Consider the following 21,311-nt stretch of genomic DNA (forward strand, 5'->3'; position numbering starts at 1 on the left):
CAGGTCTTGCTTTTTACCAGGGTTCCTTTGACACACTATACTGTGCTGTTCAAACTTCAGGGGCATTTGAGTTAGCTGGAGATCTTATTAAATGCACATTCTGATGTAGTAGGTCTAGGCTGCACCTGGGATTCTGCATTTCTAATACCCTTGCTGGTGATGATGAGGCGGGTGGTCCACGGACCACACTTCGAGCAGCAAGGCACTGTACTACTGCTGCGAAGGCATAGTTCCTTATCTTTTGACAGACTGGCATGATGTTGCACTGAGTTGGAGCCAGACACCCTCACTTGATCACTTGACCCTGATACATTTGAGAAAACGCAGAGACAAGAAAGATATCAATCCGGAAGCAATAGTGGTTATGGAATGCATACATTTCCATGTATTTTTACAGTAAAAATGCATTAAAAAATCTTTCACAAAAGAAACTTAAAAAATACAAGTAGGGTGTTGAGTTCTCCCCCCCAACATTCGCTCAGGCATCAACTGTGTAATGGGTGGGAGGGGAATTCTTCAATGGTTTGATTTAATCATACAAAATACTCATCCATCATCTCTCATCAAGACATTTACATGAAGTGGGGGATTAGGGAAAGTAGGCTCACAAGAATCAGTCTCCAATTTAAGGTTACAGTAGTTCAGAGAAAACTATCTTTCTGCTTAATGCATAGTCCCTGTACAGTACAATATTTCCAAAGCAAATGTGATGCGTGGAACTCCGAGTAAACCGCCACATCAAGTCTTCACAGACTGATGGTGGGTAGCACAGAGATTTTAAAATGTCAAATATCACCTCTGACAAGAAAGACATTAAGATGTTAACTTCACGATGTACTCCAAGAATCCACCTTGATTTCACTTATTTAAAACTCTGGACCACAAGTGAGAGCATCGATCATTTAACATCACAGATTTTGCTAGAAATAGCGAGAAAACTCCTAGCAGTGGAGCCTGGGGAATAAAATCCCCAAATTGGCTCCTAGGAAACTGATGAAAACGAACGTCATTATTCAGTTGTGTTCTCCCTCAGCCTTACTACCACAGCTCAATGTGTGTGTGGAAAACTCTGGCAATAAAAGTAGCAGTCACAGACCCTCTTCCTCCTTTTCAGCTACCGAATGAACATTGTCTCTCTGTTCCAGGAAAGGAACTGGTTTTGTGCAGGTCCACACAACTACAGGAACTCAGTCTATGTTATGTATCAACCCAGAAGTCAAATAAAGCTATGAACAATGTAATATTTATATATGCATAGTGTTTTATAAAAAGATTGGCCCACATACTGCTTTTCATCAATACAGAAAGAGCATTAAGTCCATAGCACACTGCAAGAAATGAGTGAGGAACAGAGAATGCGAACAAGTGCTTACTAATTCACAAGCAGGCTCACCATGGAGGAAGTGATGATATTCAAACCAACTAAAGCTTTAGAGAATTACTTATATAGTCTCCCATTTTAAAACAGCTTTACATACCTGATTTAGTTTACATTAAAATATATCCCAATGAATCAATTTGTTCCATATTCAGAAATATAAACACATATCACATTCCTCACAGCTAAATTTTTTTTGTCATAAATTCTCTTTTATACAAGAAAAAAGGCAACAGTTGTTTTTTTTTTAATTTTTAAAACAGGCTCTATTAATTACAATTTTTAACTCTGTACAGACAATGATTGGCTGGTTTTCTCCATTTTTTTTTCCTTTTTCCTTTTTTTTTTTTTTTTTTAAACAGTACCATGAGAATAACAGTGATTGACTTGCAAAGTTTTGTGTCTGTTAATGGAAAATGCAAAACAGTACTACAGAAATACACAATGCATCGTAAGCAGCGGTTTGCTGTAGTGGTCCAACAGGTACAAGCAAACGTTTGGCTCAGCTAGGCAGTAATCCATTTCAACCACATCCCGGGGCTACAAGCCGACCCAACCACACACCTCCTGAGGGACTGCAAAAGAATGGGTCGTTTGAAAAAGAAAAATTGTTATGCTTTGTTCTGCTGTCCAAAGACTCAAAGGACAGGGTCATGAGGGCAAAGGTTTGCCAACTCGATCTAGAACCACTGGGACTGTGACTTTCCCTTTCAACCATCCTGGAGACCTTTATTATGGTTTCGAAGGGAAATGGCACTTCTAGGAATAAGCACCCCCAACCCTCACTTCTTTAAGTATCAAGAGAGAGGTAACTTCCACCAAGGCTCACTCCCCAGTCCCCAGTTCAGCGAAGGGCAACCTTGGGCTTATGCTACAAAAGGAGGAACACACTTTCTGTACTGGGGATTCTCATGGCTCTCTTGCACGGGGCACATCGTTCTCCATTCCGTCCACTATTCAGCCTCACATCAGACAAGACAACACAGAAGGTGGTCGCTGTCCGTTCCCTCTAGTAGTAGTTGAGCAAAGCTGTGATGGCGCTGCCTTAATGAGATCTTATTAGACGGTGGCGATGCTAATGAACCTGACCCATCTGCGCTTGGGCTACAGTTTGGGTAAACGGAGGCCCACCTCTCCTCTCCGCGCCTTTCTATAGCCAGGGAGAGTCCAAACTGTTTTCTGAACCAACTATGACCCCAGAAGGGCACATTTCCTTGTGCTGTGTAGCTTAGCTATAAATATCCTTCATTTGCAATAGTAGTCTCTTCATACAGTTTCATCTTAGGATCATGGGCAATCCTAATCCATCCCAAAGAGTCCTCAGCTTTTACACATACAGCTTTTGCCTTTTGCTCTTTTTTCTTTTTTCCTTTTTTAAAGAAAGACTCCTGACTACAGCACTACATCACTACGTAACAATCTACATCAAATCAACTGAATCAAGAATTTCCCTTAGAGAAAATGATCGACAGCCCTATTTAAACCAGGAGAGAAAAAGATTGCCCTCCCCTCCCCCCACCAAAAAAAAAAAAAAGTGTGTGGGGTGGGGGTGGGGGGGTAACAATTCCGGACAACTCTACAGTTTAACGTAGAAACAAAACTTGTATCCCTCCGGGGCAGCATTTGGCAAATAAATTTCCAAAAAAAAAAAAAAAAAAAAGTATGCATTTAAAAATACTTTCTTTTAATATTATACATCAGGCACAACACTTTTCATATATATATATGTATATATATACTTTTTTTTTTCTTCTTCTTCTTATAAGATTTCAAATGCATAAAATGTTTGTTGCTATATTCGTCGGATCATCGGGTGTGAGACGCGTCACCATCACCAGGTGCGTAAACGAGGATGATCTCAGGTTGGCGGCCTCGCTCCCTCGGACACGCACACGGTCCATCCAGGCTGGCTGGGCGCGCGCGCGCGGCTCAGATGCTGAGGTCGGTGCTGCATTCCTTGTAGGGCCGCCTCCTCGGCTCGGGGGCCGCGGGTCTGCAGCCCGAGGGGGCGGGCTTGGGCCCCGGCTCGGCCCGCCCCCGGGCGCCCCCGCGCTGCTCCTCGCGGTCCCGGTCCCGGTCCCGGTCCCGGTCCCGCTTCTCCAGCGAGCGCTCCCGCCTGCGCTCGGGGGAGCGCGCGCGCCTGCGCTCGGTGGACTTGGCCCTGCGCTCGGGCGAGCTCCCCCTCCTGCGCTCCGCGGGGCGCGTCTGCTCCAGGAGCCTCTCCAGGGACCTCCTGCGCGCGCCGGGCGAGCCGTCCCTCCTGCGGCCGGGCGAGCGCTCGCGCCTCCGCTCGGGCCTCTCCCTGCGCTCCAGGGTGGTGTCCGCGCTGCGGGTGCCTTCCCGGCGCTGCTTCTCCGGGGACCTCCTCTTGGGGCCGTTGGGCACCAGCCGCTCCGGGGGCGCCTCCCTCCGTCCCTCGGGTGCCCGGTCCTTGGGTCGGCAAGCCCCGCCGTCGGGTCTCCTAGAAGTGCCATTCCAGGTGTGATGCTCGTTGGGTTGCCTGCTGGACTCTCTGCTGCTGCCTTTTGGGTCTCTCCCGTGTGCCCGCTTTTCCCCATGCTGCGATGATTGGTGAAGGTCGGGTGGGTAACTGGACTCCAATGACGGATGCGGTCGGCGGTCCGGGGGCGCGGCCCTCACTTCCGGAACACCTTGGGGCCCGGCGGCGGCGGCGGGGCCGTGCCGGTCGCTGCTGGGGTCTGCCAAGGCAAAGGAACGAGAGCCACAGTTTGGTATCGGGGCCTCGGGCTGCTGTCCCCGCTCCCGCGCCTGGGGTCTCATTAGTCACGACAAACAACTGTCAAAGCGCTCAGAACCCAAGCCCACTGGGCCTCGGACTAGTGAAGGTCCAAGCAAAGGTGGCATCTGGCTGCTGCCCACGGCTCGCTCAAGACCTAGGTCACTGAGGAGCCGCAGCCTGGGTCACGATTCTAGCCTTTAAACGCACAAGGCAGACAGTGTATCTAGAGGCAGCACAAAGTCCCCACCTTAACTACCTCTTGCTGTTCCCTCCTCACCCACCCCCATCCTCCCCTGCCCACCCTTCTTCCCCGCCCAGCCCCCACCAAAGAAAACATTCTCTTCTTTAAAGAATACTTATTTTAATTCGCTTAAGAATCATTAAGGTTCTTGACCTAGAGGGGGGATGAGGGAGCTTTCTGGGGGAATGTTATAGAGTCTGTATTTTGATCTGGGTAATTAAAGTGGGTGTTTATACGGAGATTTTAAAAAAAACAAACAAACCCTGAGCTGTACACTCAGGCTTTAAGCATTTAATGCAAAGTATACTTCTATTTTAAAACACTTTTCTTTAAAAAAAAAAAAAAAAAGATTCTAGGGTAGTGGGCAAAGGGCTGTTTAGAGAGGCCACATGGCCAGATGTTGATGACTGGCAGATGGGACGTGCACGTGAGGGTCCATTGAACATCCTCTCTACCTTTGTGAATTTTATTTAACACTTTGCTCTAAGTTTGCGTAGGTTTAAGAAACTATTCCCAAAATGTGGAGTTGCCTGACAAAAGGGAGTGGAAGAAAGGTTATCAGGTGCACGTTTGACGTTAGATGGGGTTTAGAGAAAACCTTTCAGAGGCAGTTTTCCCTATGCTACGCCAGGTATCCCTAACTGCATCCAGGAGCTGAGGACTCACTGTGATGCTTCTTAGGACATTAAGATATCTATAGATTTAAAAGCAGAGAAGCCCATGGGCGCTCCTATTTATTATTAAACTATTTGAAATGACACGGCCAATGTTTTAGGTAGCATCCCGATATTATGAGAGCTCTTTTGAAAGCAGGGATGCTCTGCTGCAACCCAACTCAAGAAGTCATACACGTTACATACACTATTTCTGGCAAGACACCTGAAATGATGTGCTGCCGAGTGGAGGGCAAATGAGGGTGACAGTCCCAGAGACGAAGGAATCACAGGAACTCTTTAAGGGCCTTTCATGAGGCATCAAGGTCAACATTAAACAATCTGTTTCATGAATGATCTCCCAAAACCTAGGATGGGTTTTAATAAAAAATAGGCATATAGCCTAGAGCAGCGTTTGTGAATTTTCAGAGAGTAAATATTTTTGGTTGGCTTTGCCAGCTGCAAAGTTTGTGATAACTACTTAACTGCGGCTATAGTGTAAAAGCAGCCCTAGACAATTTATTAAAGAAATGGGCGTGGCTATGTGCCAATAAAACTTTACTTAGAAAAACAGCTTGTCAACAAGCTTTGGCCTGTGGGCTGCAGTTTCCCAAGGGATAGCTGGCTGAGCAGGAAATGTCACTTTTCTGTCCAACAAAGCCTTACGGACCTAGGGCAGGGCTCTGTGATATGAGGTTTGGCTCTTTCTGAATGCTGGGGCCTAGAATTAACACAAAGCGGGGCCTACAGAGTCATTTTAAGCTTTGGGTAAGGATAGGTGCTTAGATCATGCACTTGAATCTAACCTTGGGGCTTCTCACACCTACTTTTAAGATAAGGGAGAGTAAGACTTCAGTAGGGTCAGTGGTGTACTTACAATTCAAAGAACGCAGGGTGCTCAGAATGAATTGCCAAACATATCAAAATAGAGCTAAGCAGAAGCAATGAGGAAATTAGGCCACAGCACAGAAACACCTAGTATTGATTGAGCTACAAACCGTAGTTTGATTATGGCCCATAAGGTAGAAGCAAGCCTCCCCGAGCTTTTCATTTCTCATACATGCAGCGATATTAGGAGGTATCATCGCTGTAGAAGGGAGGGCCCAGCACCAAGAACAGTCAGAGAGAAAGAGAAAGAGAGAAAGAGAAAAAGTTGAACATTTAGATTCCCTATAACAAAGAAGAAAGAAAAAAAAATCTGCATTTGTTAACATAGGGCAAAGAGAGTTTATTTGTCCAGTCAGACAGTCTAAGGCAACACTCAAATAAGGCTGCAGAGACCGCAATCAGAACAGTGACATTTTTTAGACAGCCATATAAGGTGACTCAAGAACCCAGACAATGGATGCATCCTTTTTTCTTTTTCTTTTTTTTTTCAAACAACTGGAACAATGACAAGCTGGCATAGGAGAGCATTAACAATAAACAACAAAAGAACAAAGTTCCCTCCCTCCCCCACCCAAAGACCGCGGCAGTTAAATTAAGTACAAAAAACTCATTACAAAAATAGCCTCACAGAGAAGCAGGTTCCAATCAAGTCAGAAAAATATTGGAACTTAACATATTGTAACCCATTTGTGACTCTAATTGATAGAATTAGAGAGATTTAGTCCAAATGACACATGGAGACATTACAGCAGCACAACTCTGGCATGTTCAACCCTTCTTGGAAAAATGAGTATTTAAAGGATCTTTATTTTTAGCCCAAAGAACATTTGTTAGTGTTGGATTTTCATCCTCAGTGCAACAGACATAGGTTTTGAGAAGGTACACAGGTTACTGACGATGATTCTCAAATGAAATATCACATCCAACAGAAGCATAGGGGAGACAGAAAAGGGAGACAATGTTACACAGTTTCAGTGGCATTGATACACCTACTGTCAGAGGTTTAGTATAGTGCACAGCTGTGGCATCCTAACATCAAAATACCTCCCCTGTGGTTGGCCATGTCTAAAGGGGCCTCATCTGATTTGCCCCATCCCCCCAACTTGGGCCCTTGGATTTTACACCTGTATGTGTGTCCAACACCTGGGAAGGCTGTCCTTCAAATGAGTTATCCTTCTCTTTGAGCTGCATCTTAATTAAGGAGATCTCATCATCAAGTCCAAAATGCAACTGGGAATTGTGCAGAATGACTTTCAGAAAGGAGGGTGATACAGATTAATCCCTAATAAAGGGGACCAACGTATATGGGGACCATTCAATCACAGTTTCTATAGAAACTTCTGTAGACCTTTGGTTGGGAAGAAAAGCCCTACATCTAGGGCATAGCTTTTTTTTTTTTTCTTTTTTTCTTTTTAATTTTAAACAAGACTCTCAAATAAATAGGACATAATCATTATAATATACAATATTTTGCCATCAGAACACTAAGCTATGTAAAGATCATTGCTGTTTACTCAAATCATGTCTACACATATGACAAAGGAACTCTATGTATAACCTGGCTTTCCCCATAGGAAAGGTATTAGTAACATGTTTCCCTCATGATGAGCACTGGGAATTGTATTTCATCCTTTTTCATCTAAAAACATATGGCTAATATATCAACAGTTTTGTCTGTTTTATAGTAGTGGGCTCAGGTGGTCTGACTGGGGGTAGGGACCAACAAGGGGGATGAGGAAGTGTCATATACAGAGCATAGGGGGTGAGCAAGGCCCCCAAGTCATCTCCAAAATTTCCCGCCTCTTAAGTAAAAACATCAAGTAATCAAAAAAGAAAAGGTAAAGGAGAATTGTGCCTCAACATATCACTCAGGAAACCTGCTTTCCTGCTTCTGAAAAGGAGTATAGTCATTTTGTGCTAACAATTGGATCTGAGAAACAGTTTGGCACAGTTCAAGCAAACATTCCTTCGCTCTTGGTTGGACTAGACAAAATGTTCTCTCTGATTATCAGAAAGAGGGCTATAAAGATCTTGTCTTAGGCCAAGCCCCAGTCCACATAAGCAAGCAAAAGGATGAAATGTGTAGAGATTTCAGAACAAGCGAGGCAAATAATCACATGGTGCGAAAGGCTGGTAAGACACTGGTGAATAGGGGAAAACAAAAAGACTTTCCTGCTGCAGTTCTGGAGACAAATTCATGGAGTCATGCCAGGGAAGGAAGGAATGTTTTCATAGTTTGACCCACCATATTCTGGTACCGAGCCGTCTCCCCGCTTCAGAAACAGACGCACCCTGCGGCCACCATTCTTAATTAGTTCTATAGCCCGGGAATGCTTCATGTTTTTGGTGGTCTCACCATTGATCTCTAAAATTTCATCACCAATCTGCCAAAGCAAGAGATAGACAAAGTGAGAACATCACCGAGGGTTTGACCAGCTACCAAGGTGCCTTATGATTTCAAATTCTTTCATTTATTGATTTACTAAATATTCGCTGAGTATATTTCCAGAAAATCAGTTGCTTAGGATCCAGCAGTGAAAGAAACAAAATCCCTACCCTCATGGAGACGACATTCTAATGGAAGGCAATTAATAAGAAAATTAAAGAAATGCATGTACGTTAGAAAGTATTAAGTGCTAAGAGATTAAAAAATAAAGCAGTAAGGGTAATATTAATTGTTGAGGAAAAGAAGATGTGGTAGGCAGTTTCTAGGATGGCACCCCGCCCCCCATCTTCTCCTCCTGTATTCATATCCTATGTAATCTCCTTCCCTTCATGTGTGCACTGGAATCAGTGACCTGCTTCTAATAAACAGAGTATGGCAAATGTGATGCAATGTCAATCCAAAGATAAGGTTACAAAGTAATTTTGGCTTCTATGTGCCCCTCTTTTGTTGTCTCACTTGTTGCACATAGGGAACTGCCCTACAGAGTCCATGATGAGGAAATGAAGGAGAGCTAGGCCCAACAGCCCAAGAGGCACTGAATCCTGCCAACTACCCTGTGAGTGAGCTTAGAAGCAAATGCTTCCCCAGGTGAGCTTTCTGATGAGACCACAACCCTAGCTGATACACTGATGTGGCTTTTATTTTGTCAGCTACTATTCTAGGCACTAGAGATAAAGGAGTGAACAAGACAGGTAAGATCCTTGCTCTAATGGAGCTCATTTTCCAGAAGGCAGAAGAGGAAAAGCACTGGCTTTGGAGATTAAAGTTTTGAATTCCTATCACTTATTAGCTAACTGAACTTGCTCAAACACTTTAACTTCACGGAACTTACTTTCTCATCTGTAGAAGGAAATGTTAACAACCCATCCCTACCAAAGTAGGAGGACCAAATTGGATAATACATGTAAATATGTCTTGTGAACTATACAGCATAATACAAAATACCATGCAAATGACAGTTCATTCAATCAGAAACTTTTTTCAGTATCCAAAGACATGGAAAAGCATACACCATGTGTTTGAAATTTAAACAAAAGGAATACACAGTGTCTCGATTCCTTTGTGCACAAATTGTGCTTAAATGCATAAGATTCAAAAAAAGTGGTAATACAGCTTGATTTTGGAAACTGTATGCTAATATGTACCACTTTCCACTACCTTTTTATAGCCATATTCATGGTCTATTTTCTCCATTAAAAAAGAAAACACTCATTAAAAATTCAGTCTGGAGATGCCTGGGTGGCTCAATCGATTAAGCATTTGACTCTTGATTTCAGCTCAGATCAGAGTTGATCCCAGGGTTAGGAGATCGAGCTCTGGGTCCAGCTCTGCGCTCAGCAGGGAGTCTGCTTGAGATGCTCTCCCTCTCCCTCTGCCCTTCCCTAGTTCTTTCTTAATCAATCAATCTTTTGAAAAATTTAATCTGAAGAAACTTAAAAATCAACATTATGCCTTAAGTACAAATATTAAGTTCCCTACTCTAGGTCACTGTTTTTTCCTTTTAGCTCTGGACTGAATTCATGCACTTTTTTTTTCCTTTCTTGACCTGGCTGTCTTGATTTCTTTTCATTTGTTGCAAATTGCTCCCCAAGTAGCACCTCAGTCTAAGTGACTGATCTATAATGACAAGATGATTTTTTTTTAAACCACCTAATCTCTGCCGGAAAGTGACATATGCATACACAGTAATAGATATTAGATATCTAAACAGAACAGAGTGATCTTTTGGAACTTGCTTTTTTGTTTTTTGTTGTTTTTTTTTTTTTTTTCGAAGATTTTATTTATTTATGAGAAACAGAGAGAGAGGCAGAGACACAGGCAGAGGGAGAAGCAGGCTCCATGTAGGGAGCCTGATGTGGAACTCAATCCCAGCACTCCAGGATCATGCCCTGGGCTGAAGGCAGCACTAAACCGCTGAGCCACCCAGGCTGCCCAATGTTTTGGCATTTGTATATTTGAAATTTGCAGCTTTGACTCCTATAGACCAACCATGAATATCCATGCCACGGAGATGCTGGTCCTTTACTAAAGCAGAGTTGACCTGCTCCTGAGGCTAGGTGACAGCTGGAGAGTGAATGGAGCTCACCACCCAGAACCTACATGACTACATGCCTTTTCTGCTCTGTAAGCATTCTGGTATACCCAGGATTTCCTGTGATATGCCTACCTTATGAGATTAAGTATAAGAACTATGGGAATGGGGGGCACCTGGGTGGCTCAGTGGTTGACTGTCTGCCTTTGGCTCAGGTCGGGATCCTGGGGTCCTAGGATCTAGTTTCACATCAGGCTCCCCACAGGGAGCCTGCTTCTCCCTCTGCCTATGTTTCTGCCTCTCTCTGTGTCTCTCTCATGAATAAGAAAGAAAAAAAAAAGAACTATGGGAATAAGATTGAGAAAGTATTTACTTCAATAAATTTATAAGTAATTTCAATCTTTCATTCAACCCTGAAGAGTTAGAAAAGCTCACCTAACTTGAACAGTTACCACCAACCATGCTTGAGGGAGACATTTACAATAGGGTGGGAATCATGCATTTAGAGTGTCCTGAAAACAGGAGAAAATGCAGTTCTTGAGAATAAGAAGGTTCTAGCCACATAATGTCAAAAAGTCACTGCAGATGACTTATTTGCCCAGACTCCTCTTCCTACGTACCCTCATCTTTCCACATCTTTCTGCTGGACCATCCTCTGCTAAGCGCAGAACATAGAGGTCCATGTTATATTCTCGGCCTCCTCGAAGACTAAAGCCAAATCCCTTGGCTCCTCTTTCCAGTTCCACAGTATAAAAATCTTGCTCCTGTTTAAAAAAACAAAATGCTATCATTCAGGGAGAGCATATATGCACACGTATTTCTTCCCACCTCTTCCCAAATATTCTGTCATGGTGATTTGACAAAAAGGCATAGTCTTTATCCTTCTCTTGGTGATTCTCAATTGTTTATATATTCATTCATCTTAGAAGTTTGCAGATGCAGAATTTGAAAACATTCATGAGTGTGCCTATAGACTGCACACTAACATGCATATATTAAAATTTAATCAGTGAGGCCACAAATTGTATTTATAGCAGGAAGTCACTACACGATACCATTATGCACAGTGCGGGATGTTCAGCCTCCCTGCCCCAAGCCTGAAAAATGGCAGCAGTGTCCATCACCAGGACACCAACAACGACCTCCTCATATCTGGGGAGTGGCTCCCACCCTGGCTGAAGAGAAGCGTGAATGGATTGCTGAGAGCTCTGAGAAGGCCCAGTCAAAATGAACCGGTTTAACCATCCCCCAGTCTTTCCCAAATTTGCTTCGCCTGAATGTTTGTGCATCCCCCTACTACCACCTTGTGGGACAGGTGACTGGCTCTACAGGTCTCACCTGAAATTCACAAGTCACCTTAGCAAAAAAAGACATTTTCTTAGCATAAACACAGTTATGAATACCATGAGTAGATATTAGTGACTTTGCTCTTTCTCTGATTGTCAGTTTTTGAGACAATTATGGTTTTTTGTTTTTTCCCACCTAGAAAAGGGTATCTAGGAATATTTTTCAAAGGTAGTAAAATAAAATGTCATTTCCTACATCACTAAATTTGAGTACATACTTAGTATATCCTCTCACAGTAAAATAAAATAGTCATTTCCCACATCACTAAATTTGAGTACATACTTAGTATATCCTCTCACAAAGAGGTTATTTATTTTAATTGAGGGTATCTTATAAAAGATATCTCATAAAAATAGCTTTGGAAAATTGGGAGGAAATGTGCAAAGCAAACAGAGAAAAAAGAAGAATGCCCCTCACCTGTGCTGCCTGGGGTGCTTTGAACTCAAACTGAGATTCCGGCTTTGGTTTAGTGGTATTCCTGCCAAAATGAGAGAAATAAATGTAAAAAAAAACATGGAGAAACTGAAAAATAAATAAATAAATAAGGACGAGTAATCGTCAGGCCAGGAGTTAGTTTTTTGCCCTTAAACCTAACAAGATCAACGAAAGAAAGCTATGTCTAACCTGGTCTCCTGGGTCCCTTGCTGAGAAGGGGTGTGTGTGGTGGTGATGGTGGCAATCTTCTCTGCATTGGTCAGCAGAGTGGCATTTGAAGACTCTGTAGGGAGAGACAGAGCATAACAGAATGAGGGCCCCAGAGAAGAGATCATCAAACCAAGCAAGATGTAGAAGTCCCATATCTGAATGACAAGTCTGGTTTCTCTGTCACTGTTTGAAGCACTTCTGACTTGAATTTCTAAAAAATTAGGACTTTAAAGAATCATTCTAAGCTCTTCTGTAATATGAGGCATGTATGTCCTTATTACCTTCCTCTCAACTGATATCCCCACAAATGAACTAATAAAGAGTTTGCCCCAGAAAATGCTACTCTAAAATTGTAGCCAAGGTAGGTGTCTTTCCCTGCCTTCCTGATACTTAAAAATGGCAGTCCCATCAAGACACTGCACCACACCAATAGTGCTTCTCCCCAGAATTTTACAGGCTGATAGTAAATGTCTCTACTAATGTTTCCTACAATTTATCAGCAATATTTAGTGAGTCTGCTTGGTTTCCTCATGTGAATATTAAAATCTGAAGTATGCTAACATCTTGTTAACTATACATACACACACAATCTCTACCTTCTTCCCCTTTGCTTTTAATGAAGCACAACTGAAAATATAGAGTTCTTCACAGATCTCATCTAGTATCACTGATGAAAAATTAATTTCCAAACTTGGCATTAGTTAGAGCCAGAGTTTGTAAATATAAGTTGTATAAATCATGAAGCCACCCTAATATAATGAATATGATTACATTCTTATGTAAATTGACTTTCTTCTCCACTAACCACATTCATAAGCAACTTCATTAATCTCTAAAAGTTTGGAGATCCAGAATTTGAAAATGCTCATGAGAATGCCCTATGGACTGCATACCAATATGCATATATTAAAATATAATCATTTATATAGTAATGGCTATATATTCTTTTACTAATTATTTCTCCATTAAGATCAAGACAGATAGCAAGCAACTATATATATGTGCAAGGTGCACTTTTAATATTTATTTTTTTATTTTTAGGTTGACTACTTGGAACTTGGCATAATTTTTCTCATCAAATAAATACTAAATGTGGTCGTTAGGTTCTAAGATTAGCCTGTGAATGCCAATTTAATTCATAGTATGCAATGGAGTCTACAAATTTCTAGGAGCCCTGAGGTTCATAGTATGCATCCTAATGCTTACAGAATACATATATCCACCTATAATGTGTAAGAAAGCTTCAATTGGGAAAATGTGTTACGTAGTCCCACTTGGGATACCTGGACTACATTTGTTCTCCACTGTAGTTCTGGGTGACAGGACATCCCAGAAATCCCAATTACTTGTGGTCTGTCTTCCATTTTAATTTCCCGAGGATATTAACTCAGCTTGGGTCTGGCTTTCTATTATTTCATTGCCCAGTTAAAATCATGGGCTTGAGATCCAATCCCCCTTTCCCCACTCATTAGCTGTATGCCTTGTTTTCCTCATCTGATAGAAGGGGATAACACGATTCTTCTCTTTGATAAAAGTGTATGAAAAGCTTAGTAGAGTACCTGGCATACAGTAAGCACTCGGTACACCTTTACTGTAGTGATGGCCCTTGCTACCACTTCTACTTTTTAAAATTATTTCCATGGGAACTTAAGTTAAACTCTGCAAAATGAAAAGGCTGAATTATGATTTTAACAGTTTATATTCCACCTATAAAGCCCATGATGCTGACAGCTAAGGCACAAGTTTAGTAAGAAAATCAAGTACACTGTTTAATAAGAAAATCAAATACACTAGATCAAGTACACTGTAAAGTGAATCCAATTCATGTTACAGGACAAGTTTTCCATGGTCTGTTTTACCCACTATTTCTACAGATTCTGAGGTAAAGGAACCTGTGGCCAACTGAAGATGAGAAACAATAGGTGAAACAGAGGGCATATTTTGTTTTTCCTCTGAGCATCCTCAGAGCCTTTACTATGCCAATACACCCTGAGCTGGGGAGGTGGTATTTCTCAGGTTTCTTAGCATAATGGTTAGAAGGTCAGATTCCAGACTCAGATTGTCTGGCTGTGTGTACCCCTGGCTCTGTAATTTACTGGTTGGGACTTATGCAAAGTCACTTAAACTTTCTAAAACTGAAAGCCTCAGTTTTCTCTTGTACATGTAGGATAACAAAAGTATCTGAGAAAACTTACGTAAAGATTATCTGAAAAGCAAAGTGTATGGGATAGTGCCTGGCACATAAAAACCATACAAAAGATGATTAGCACATTTTTTTTTTATTGGGAGCATGTATTTACTACTGTTATCACAATATTAAAACCATATTATTAGTACATTTTTATGATTGCAGTTACCTAGCTCAACCAAGGTGGTAAATCTATGTGATTTCTCATAAAGTATACCCACTGTGTCAGAACAATGGACTAAGAGATTGGACTGCCTATCAATATAATTCACTAGACGTTTCATCAACCCATGTATTGGTCCTTTAAAAAATTCACATTGCTTATCATAATTAATTTTATGGAGACTCTCTGGGAAATCGCAAGATTGTTCGGGCTATGGGGAAATCATAATCAGGATACGAAAAAGAACGTTTCCTTGTAATTAAAGTGATTATAATTACTGAACCGTGCAGGAGTTCCCCTTTTGAGTTCTTGTGTGTTTTTGGTAGCCAGGGCTTTTCTAGGCAGATCAGATCCCATTCTGAAACAGTTTCTTTATTTCTGCGCTTTCATGATTTGATATGACAGATAATCACTCAATACACATATAAATAGAATTCTTTTATTAATCTTCCGCCTATCCTTCATTTCTATTTTCTGCATATTTATATGCAAATCTGTTTTGGATTGAAGATTAACTTTAAGCATTTAACAAATTAACATTTATATGCAAATGATTATTTGAGCTCACTGAATTTTCCTCCTATTGCTATGTTTCTTAATCTATGAACAACTACCATTTCTTGGGAAGCCTGGGTGGCGCAGTAGTTGAGCATCTGCCTTTGGCTCAGGTAGCAATCCTGGGGTCCTGGGATCGAGTCCTGCATAGGGCTCCCTGTGGGGAGCCTGCCTCTCTCTCTGTGTCTCTCATGAATAAATAAAATCAATACCACCAACTATCACAGCAGAATTAAAAAACAAAATACCCTGCTTTGATTCTAGATTTCATGAGCCATCTCCAAGTACTTAAAATAACTTTTAGCACACCCTGATTTCCAGGATGCTTTTAAAATATCAATAAAGTTATACCTATTTTATTAAACTTTTAGGTCTTCGTTTAGAATTAAACTGAGGCTTTAGGTGTTGAAATTCTTTCTAGCTTTTTAAAACACAGAGATGAAGCCCATTCTCACAAATCTATAGCTCCACCCCAAAGTAAAACTTGCCCTTGATTAAAAAAGAAAAAAAAAAAAAAAGCCTACTCCAGCACCGTGTTATGAATGGATGCCAATGTATTTGACTTTTAAAGCTCAAAGACGGGATCCCTGAGTGGCGCAGCGGTTTAGCGCCTGCCTTTGGCCCAGGGCGCGATCCTGGAGACCCAGGATCGAATCCCACGTTGGGCTCCCAATGCATGGAGCCTGCTTCTCCCTCTGACTATGTCTCTGCCCCTCTCTCTCTCTGTCTCTCTGTGACTATCATAAATAAAATAAAATAAAAAAAAAAAATTAAAAAAAAAATAAAGCTCAAAGACAGATGGACTATTTGGCTATTTTTATGATAAATTCCAGTAAGTATCCTATTCCTTTATTAATCAGTGTTTACACCTACTTTAGCCCTTTAGAGGAATGAAAATGGATATTATTACACTTTCCAATGGCAATCATGTCTCAAGCAAAGCATATCTTAGCTCTCAAGGCACTGTCACGGTATTGTGCTAAATCAGGGCACTAACTTCTGACAGGAGCTTCTATCTTGGGTTTCAATATATCTCCATGGCAAGTGATTACAATTCCAACCTAGCCCCCAAGTTAATACCTTTAGCCTCCCTTATGGAATCCATACTACAAAGCCAAATAAATCAACAAAGGATACAATCATTTCTTTCATAAATATTTTAGTACATAAATACATGTGTAATAAATATCTAAAGGAAGTATTTGAAAATTTTAATTCTATAAATATTTGAAGTTTTGGGAGACTCAAAAAAACGTGTTATGGTTGGAACCCTGTTCCTTTCACCCTATCCCTTCGCTAGCTATCATATCCACAGAGTCTTCTATTAAGATATTTATACTATCCTATGCCTTGGCCCAGGAAATAGCAATGGCAACCCAGGTTGCTATGCCCTTGCCTACTCTGTAACAAATACTTGGAATCAGAATGATCTGGAGTACAAATTTAAGACCTAATATAAGTAACTGATTTTTAAGCTTATAAATACTTTCATTATCTAGAACTCGATTCATAATGGTTCTCTGTCAGTCTGAATAAGCCAAGGGTAGGCCCTGTCTGATTAAAGTCTCATTCCCACCCAGATTTCACAGTTTTCTGCAGAAGGCAAGAGGTAAGGAAACGTGTGTGGTTTGACTTGTCAATTTCAAGTTCAGATTCAGTATGGTCAGTTCTTCTCTGGGCCTTTCTGTGCTGCCCTTACATATTTATTAGGCCTGGCCCACATCTCATAGGAGAAAATGTTCTGCCCCCACTTGCACCTCCCACTCTGGTCCCAAAGACAGTAAAAGCAGAGATGGGGAGGACCCCCGATCTAGGCCTGTCCATGGTCTGTGAAGGTGGGCCTTCTAGGAACATAACAAGCCAAATAAAGGAAAGTCACGTTTCTGAGTCATCATTGAAGAGGGCTGGTGGGGGGCCAGGGAGGAACCAGAGAAATGGGAGAAGCAAGTGAAAGTACAGACAGACATAAGTAAGTTGGAGAAAGTACCAGGTGAACAATGACACGATAAAGAATCAGGCAGCAGGAGCTAGGGAAAGAAGTGGATCCCGAGTGGGTTCTAAGCACCGCCAAAAGGAGAGCACACTTTCCCACGCTCTCAAAGTGCCTCCTGGGGTTTCTGACAACAGTACTCTGGATAACGTGGGTTTCTAAGAACTTCAGTCTCTTCACAAGGACCACAACACAAACTGTCTTTGGGCTACTTGATGAATTAAACATTAGTGCGAAAGGTATGAAGGAGAGCAGAGGTCCCTGAAACATACTCCCCCTTTTTTTCTACAGTCTTCCACGTCTAACACACCCTCCCAGAGAGGAAATGATCTGCCATGTGTTTCTCTTCATCAGACCCTCATTAATGGAAGCTCTGTCTTCTAGGTGTTTGCAAACTTCTGGATTGTTCCAGCATCTCTCCAGAAATCAGACTCCCCTGCCTCAATTTTAATTTCCAAGATGGCCATTTTTGGCTCCATTAAAAGACGAGCATCACAAATCCACCCTCTGTCAGACCCGATTTCCATTCCCTGGCTTCTGAAATTTTACAAAGTAAATGATGGAAGAGTTTTTTGTTTTGTTTTGTTTTTGCTTTTTAAATCATGGCAAGGACTTGCTGCAGTATCTTGGGATGAAATCACATCCCGGGCAGCACATTGGTCCTCAACTACATTGTATCAGCATTAATGTTTACTTTCTTCTAGCCAAGAAAGTATGTGATGTGTCTACCTGAATTTTATATTTTTTAAGTACTGAAGTTTTAAAAAAAAGTCTTTATTGACAACTGCTACTGGATAATTCACCTTGCCCTGTATTTTTTGGTGTTCCAAAACTTTTCCACTGTACTTCATTAATACCTAGTATGTGCACAGTAGTATACTTTGCTTCTGCATATTTATAGCATTCCTGATTTCAAGCTCTTTTTCTAAGCCCTTCCCTCAAGGAGTACATTCTTTCCTTCCTTCCTTTTTTGGACATTATCCTTCCCACATTAAGACTGACCAATATAGACACAGCAAGTCAATGCCTGTGTTGAGTTCTTCTGGGTTAGTGTTTTGAAATCTCTGTAGGGCATGCAGATAGATGTGCCTAAATTTATATACTACATTTGGCTCTCTCAACCACTTCTCGCTTAATTTTTCTGGCTTCCTTCATCTTTTCCATTAGGAACCTATGTCCTATCATCCTGTGATCACATTCCTAAATTGTAATTGCCTTCCAGAGTGGTGAACTGGTGGAATGGACTCCAGACCACATGGTAAATTACTAACCATGCATCTGAGGCAGGGTGAAGTACATCAGCAATCAAGGAGCTATTTTTTCCTCCACATTTGGTATGGGGTATTTTTGGCTCCGAGAAAATTCTCTGTTCTTAGAACCAACAATTTTCAAATATTTATTGTTTGGTTTACAATTTATTTTGTTCTGAAAGGCACCATTTACAGCCCCTTGAATTTTAAACTAATAGGGATCACTTTCTAACAATTATAAAAATATTCATTTGGTCAATTACTTTCAGATATATCTCTGATTTTCTTATCTTACAGATCAAGGGTACAGAATTTTTAATCACATTATCTCCTTAAACCACATTTTCTTCTTGAAAAATACTGACTTTCAGAATATATGTTTTAGAACATGTATAGTAATAACAACAACAAAAAGACATTGAAACATTTGAGACAAGTATCACTTTCCACCCAAAGGCAAAGTCTGCTTAGAATGAAGTCAGTATTCAGGACTTAATTCTCTAAAGATTCTATACTTAGTGACATTAGAGCATCAACTTCATTTTTATTAAATATGAATAATGAGTGGGGTGCCTGGGTGGTTCAGTCAGTTAAGCACCAGCTCTTGATTTTGGCTCAGGTTATGATCTCAGGATCCTGAGACTGAACCCTGTGTATCAGCTGTGTGCTCCGAGCAATTCACCTGAGATTCTCTCGCCCTCTCCCCTCTGCCCACCGCTCCCCCTCCTCCGACTGGTGGACTCTTGTACTCTCTCCCTCTAAAATAAATAAATCAATCTTTAAAAAGATATGAATAATGTGTATTGGTATTTTCTGCTGTATAATTTTATATTGTGGGGGGCTATCCTGTATACTGCAGGATGTTTAGAAGCATCCCTGGCCTTTACCCACTAAATGTCATTAGCACCACTCCAGACAATGCCAAATGTCTCCTAGGGAAAGAAATACCAGTGGTGTAAAAGAAACAAGATTTGAATTTAACCAATAAAAGAATCAAGCAAACAAACAAGAATAGGCCTAGTTTAATGCAGGTATAACGTATCACAGGGAGGTTTTATTCTTTCTTCATCCATGTGTAAAAATTAGAGACAAACCCAGTAAGCACAACCCCCCGAGAATCTCTCATTCAACAAAAACCTTTCATATATTCACTTATTCTGGAAAAAAAAAAAAGTACTGGCTCTGAATTGTCATTATGTAGGTATTGTGATGTCACTGTATCATACAGTTAAATTTTACTTTAAAAAAATTTAATTAATTAAATTGAATTTTAAGTAGGCTCCACACCCAAAGTGGGGCTTGAACTCATGACCCTGAGACCAAGATTCACATGCTTTACTGACTGAGCCAGCCAGGTGCCCCTTATACAGTTAAAGTTTAGAGTTTTTTTCTTTTTTCTTTTTTTCTAAATCTTTAATCATTTCCAGGTAGAACATCAGAGGATCTTTACTGCCTGTTTTCAAACTATTCTATCATTTTAAGGACATGGGGACCAAAACCAAAATAAAATGGAGAAAGTTAAGATTTTCTGCAATGTCTGCATGTGCAGTAAGACAGGGCAAGATGATTAAGTAAAGGGAGGGGAGAGGGGAGGTAAGGTTTAGTAATAATGATGGCTTACACTTATATGATGGGTATGCTCAGTTAGGGATGGGTAACGCTGCCTCTAAATCAACACTACTCAATTACACGGCTCCTAATGAGAGAGACAGACAGAAGAGAAAGAGAGGCACAGAAAGAGCTCGAGAGAGAACGAGAGACACAAGAGGTATACTTTACCATCCCCGGGAATGATGCGGAGGGTAACTGTGTTTCCCGCTTCCTTGATTAGGTTGACAATGTCTGAATGGGACTTGTTGGTGATGGAACATCCATTCACTGCCAGGATCCGATCTCCCACTTTCAGCTTGCCACATCGGTCAGCAGGACTCCCCTCAATAATCCGACCTATTTTGTGAGGCATAGCCACACATGCATTGCCTGCTTTGATATTGAGTTTTTATTTTTTTTTAAGTTACGTGGGAATATAGCAAAGGGAGGAGAAAAAGGGTTGAAAAGGGAAAGAGAAGGTTAAGTGTTAATTAATTAAAGCATTAAGCAAATGTTATTAAAGGAGAGCTCTGTGCCGATGGTCAAAACATTGGCAATACTCAGCGCCTGTGTAGGAGGAGCTGCCGCCGTGCGGTGACTGCTCCTAGCTGCACTCCCTGCCCCAGCCCAAATGTGGGGGAAACCCCAGCTTCCCTTCTTCGATCAATGACAAAATCTGTGATATTTAGCAGCTTCAGAGATTCTCAAGAGCCCCAAAATAACTCGCCGTTGGCTTATTTTGGGTCTGCAAATGTGAAACCCAGAGCTGGGATGGATGCTTTTACACATTCTGTGTTCGTGTCACTTCATTTTTTGCCAGCTGCTGTTTCAGCTTCTGCCAATGTTTTGTTCTTTCTCCATTTAGAAAAAAATAATCACTAGGCGTCTGGTGAGGCATGAGAGTCTGCTACCACCAAAACTCCCTCTGCAAACACCTAATGGACAAACACTTAGTCTTTCTGCCTTCCCTCCAGAATGATGAAAGCTTTAGGAAAAAGGCATAATTACAAGACATGAGCCAATAAAGCACCCTACCCTGACACCCATTTTCCCTTCTGTGACCTCTGTTCAGCCAGCCTATCATGTATGCTTTCCGGGTAGGGCCCAAATGGCTCATTAGATCTGATATCCAACTCTTTTCTCACAAAAATCCCCTTAAAGGACTCTGAAAACCTGGTATCTGCTCAGGCTAAGGACAGCGATCC

General features: G+C 41.4%; 1 protein-coding gene across 16 annotated transcripts in view; it reads right to left on the minus strand.

Moving 5' to 3' along the window:
- Nucleotides 1-358: 358 nt before the first annotated feature.
- The window catches only part of MAGI1 (membrane associated guanylate kinase, WW and PDZ domain containing 1), a 643,927-nt gene continuing 622,974 nt past the window's right edge, over nt 359-21,311 (minus strand). For 5 of the 16 annotated variants that reach the window (XM_041761398.1, XM_041761392.1, XM_041761394.1 and 2 more), the window contains 6 exons: nt 20,296-20,496; nt 12,350-12,443; nt 12,143-12,203; nt 10,999-11,142; nt 8,146-8,284; nt 359-4,077 (listed from right to left, as the gene is read on the minus strand). In XM_041761398.1, the coding sequence (XP_041617332.1) occupies nt 3,308-4,077; nt 8,146-8,284; nt 10,999-11,142; nt 12,143-12,203; nt 12,350-12,443; nt 20,296-20,496 (1,409 nt within the window). In that variant the 3' untranslated portion in view covers nt 359-3,307. Of the gene's footprint in view, nt 4,078-6,010; nt 8,285-10,998; nt 11,143-12,142; nt 12,204-12,349; nt 12,444-20,295; nt 20,500-21,311 lie in introns of all 16 variants that reach the window. The other 11 variants (XM_041761397.1, XM_041761390.1, XM_041761391.1 and 8 more) reach the window with 6 other exon arrangements.

Source organism: Vulpes lagopus, chromosome 7 (assembly GCF_018345385.1).
Source record: "Vulpes lagopus strain Blue_001 chromosome 7, ASM1834538v1, whole genome shotgun sequence".
In the NCBI taxonomy this organism is placed as follows: Eukaryota; Metazoa; Chordata; class Mammalia; order Carnivora; family Canidae; genus Vulpes; species Vulpes lagopus.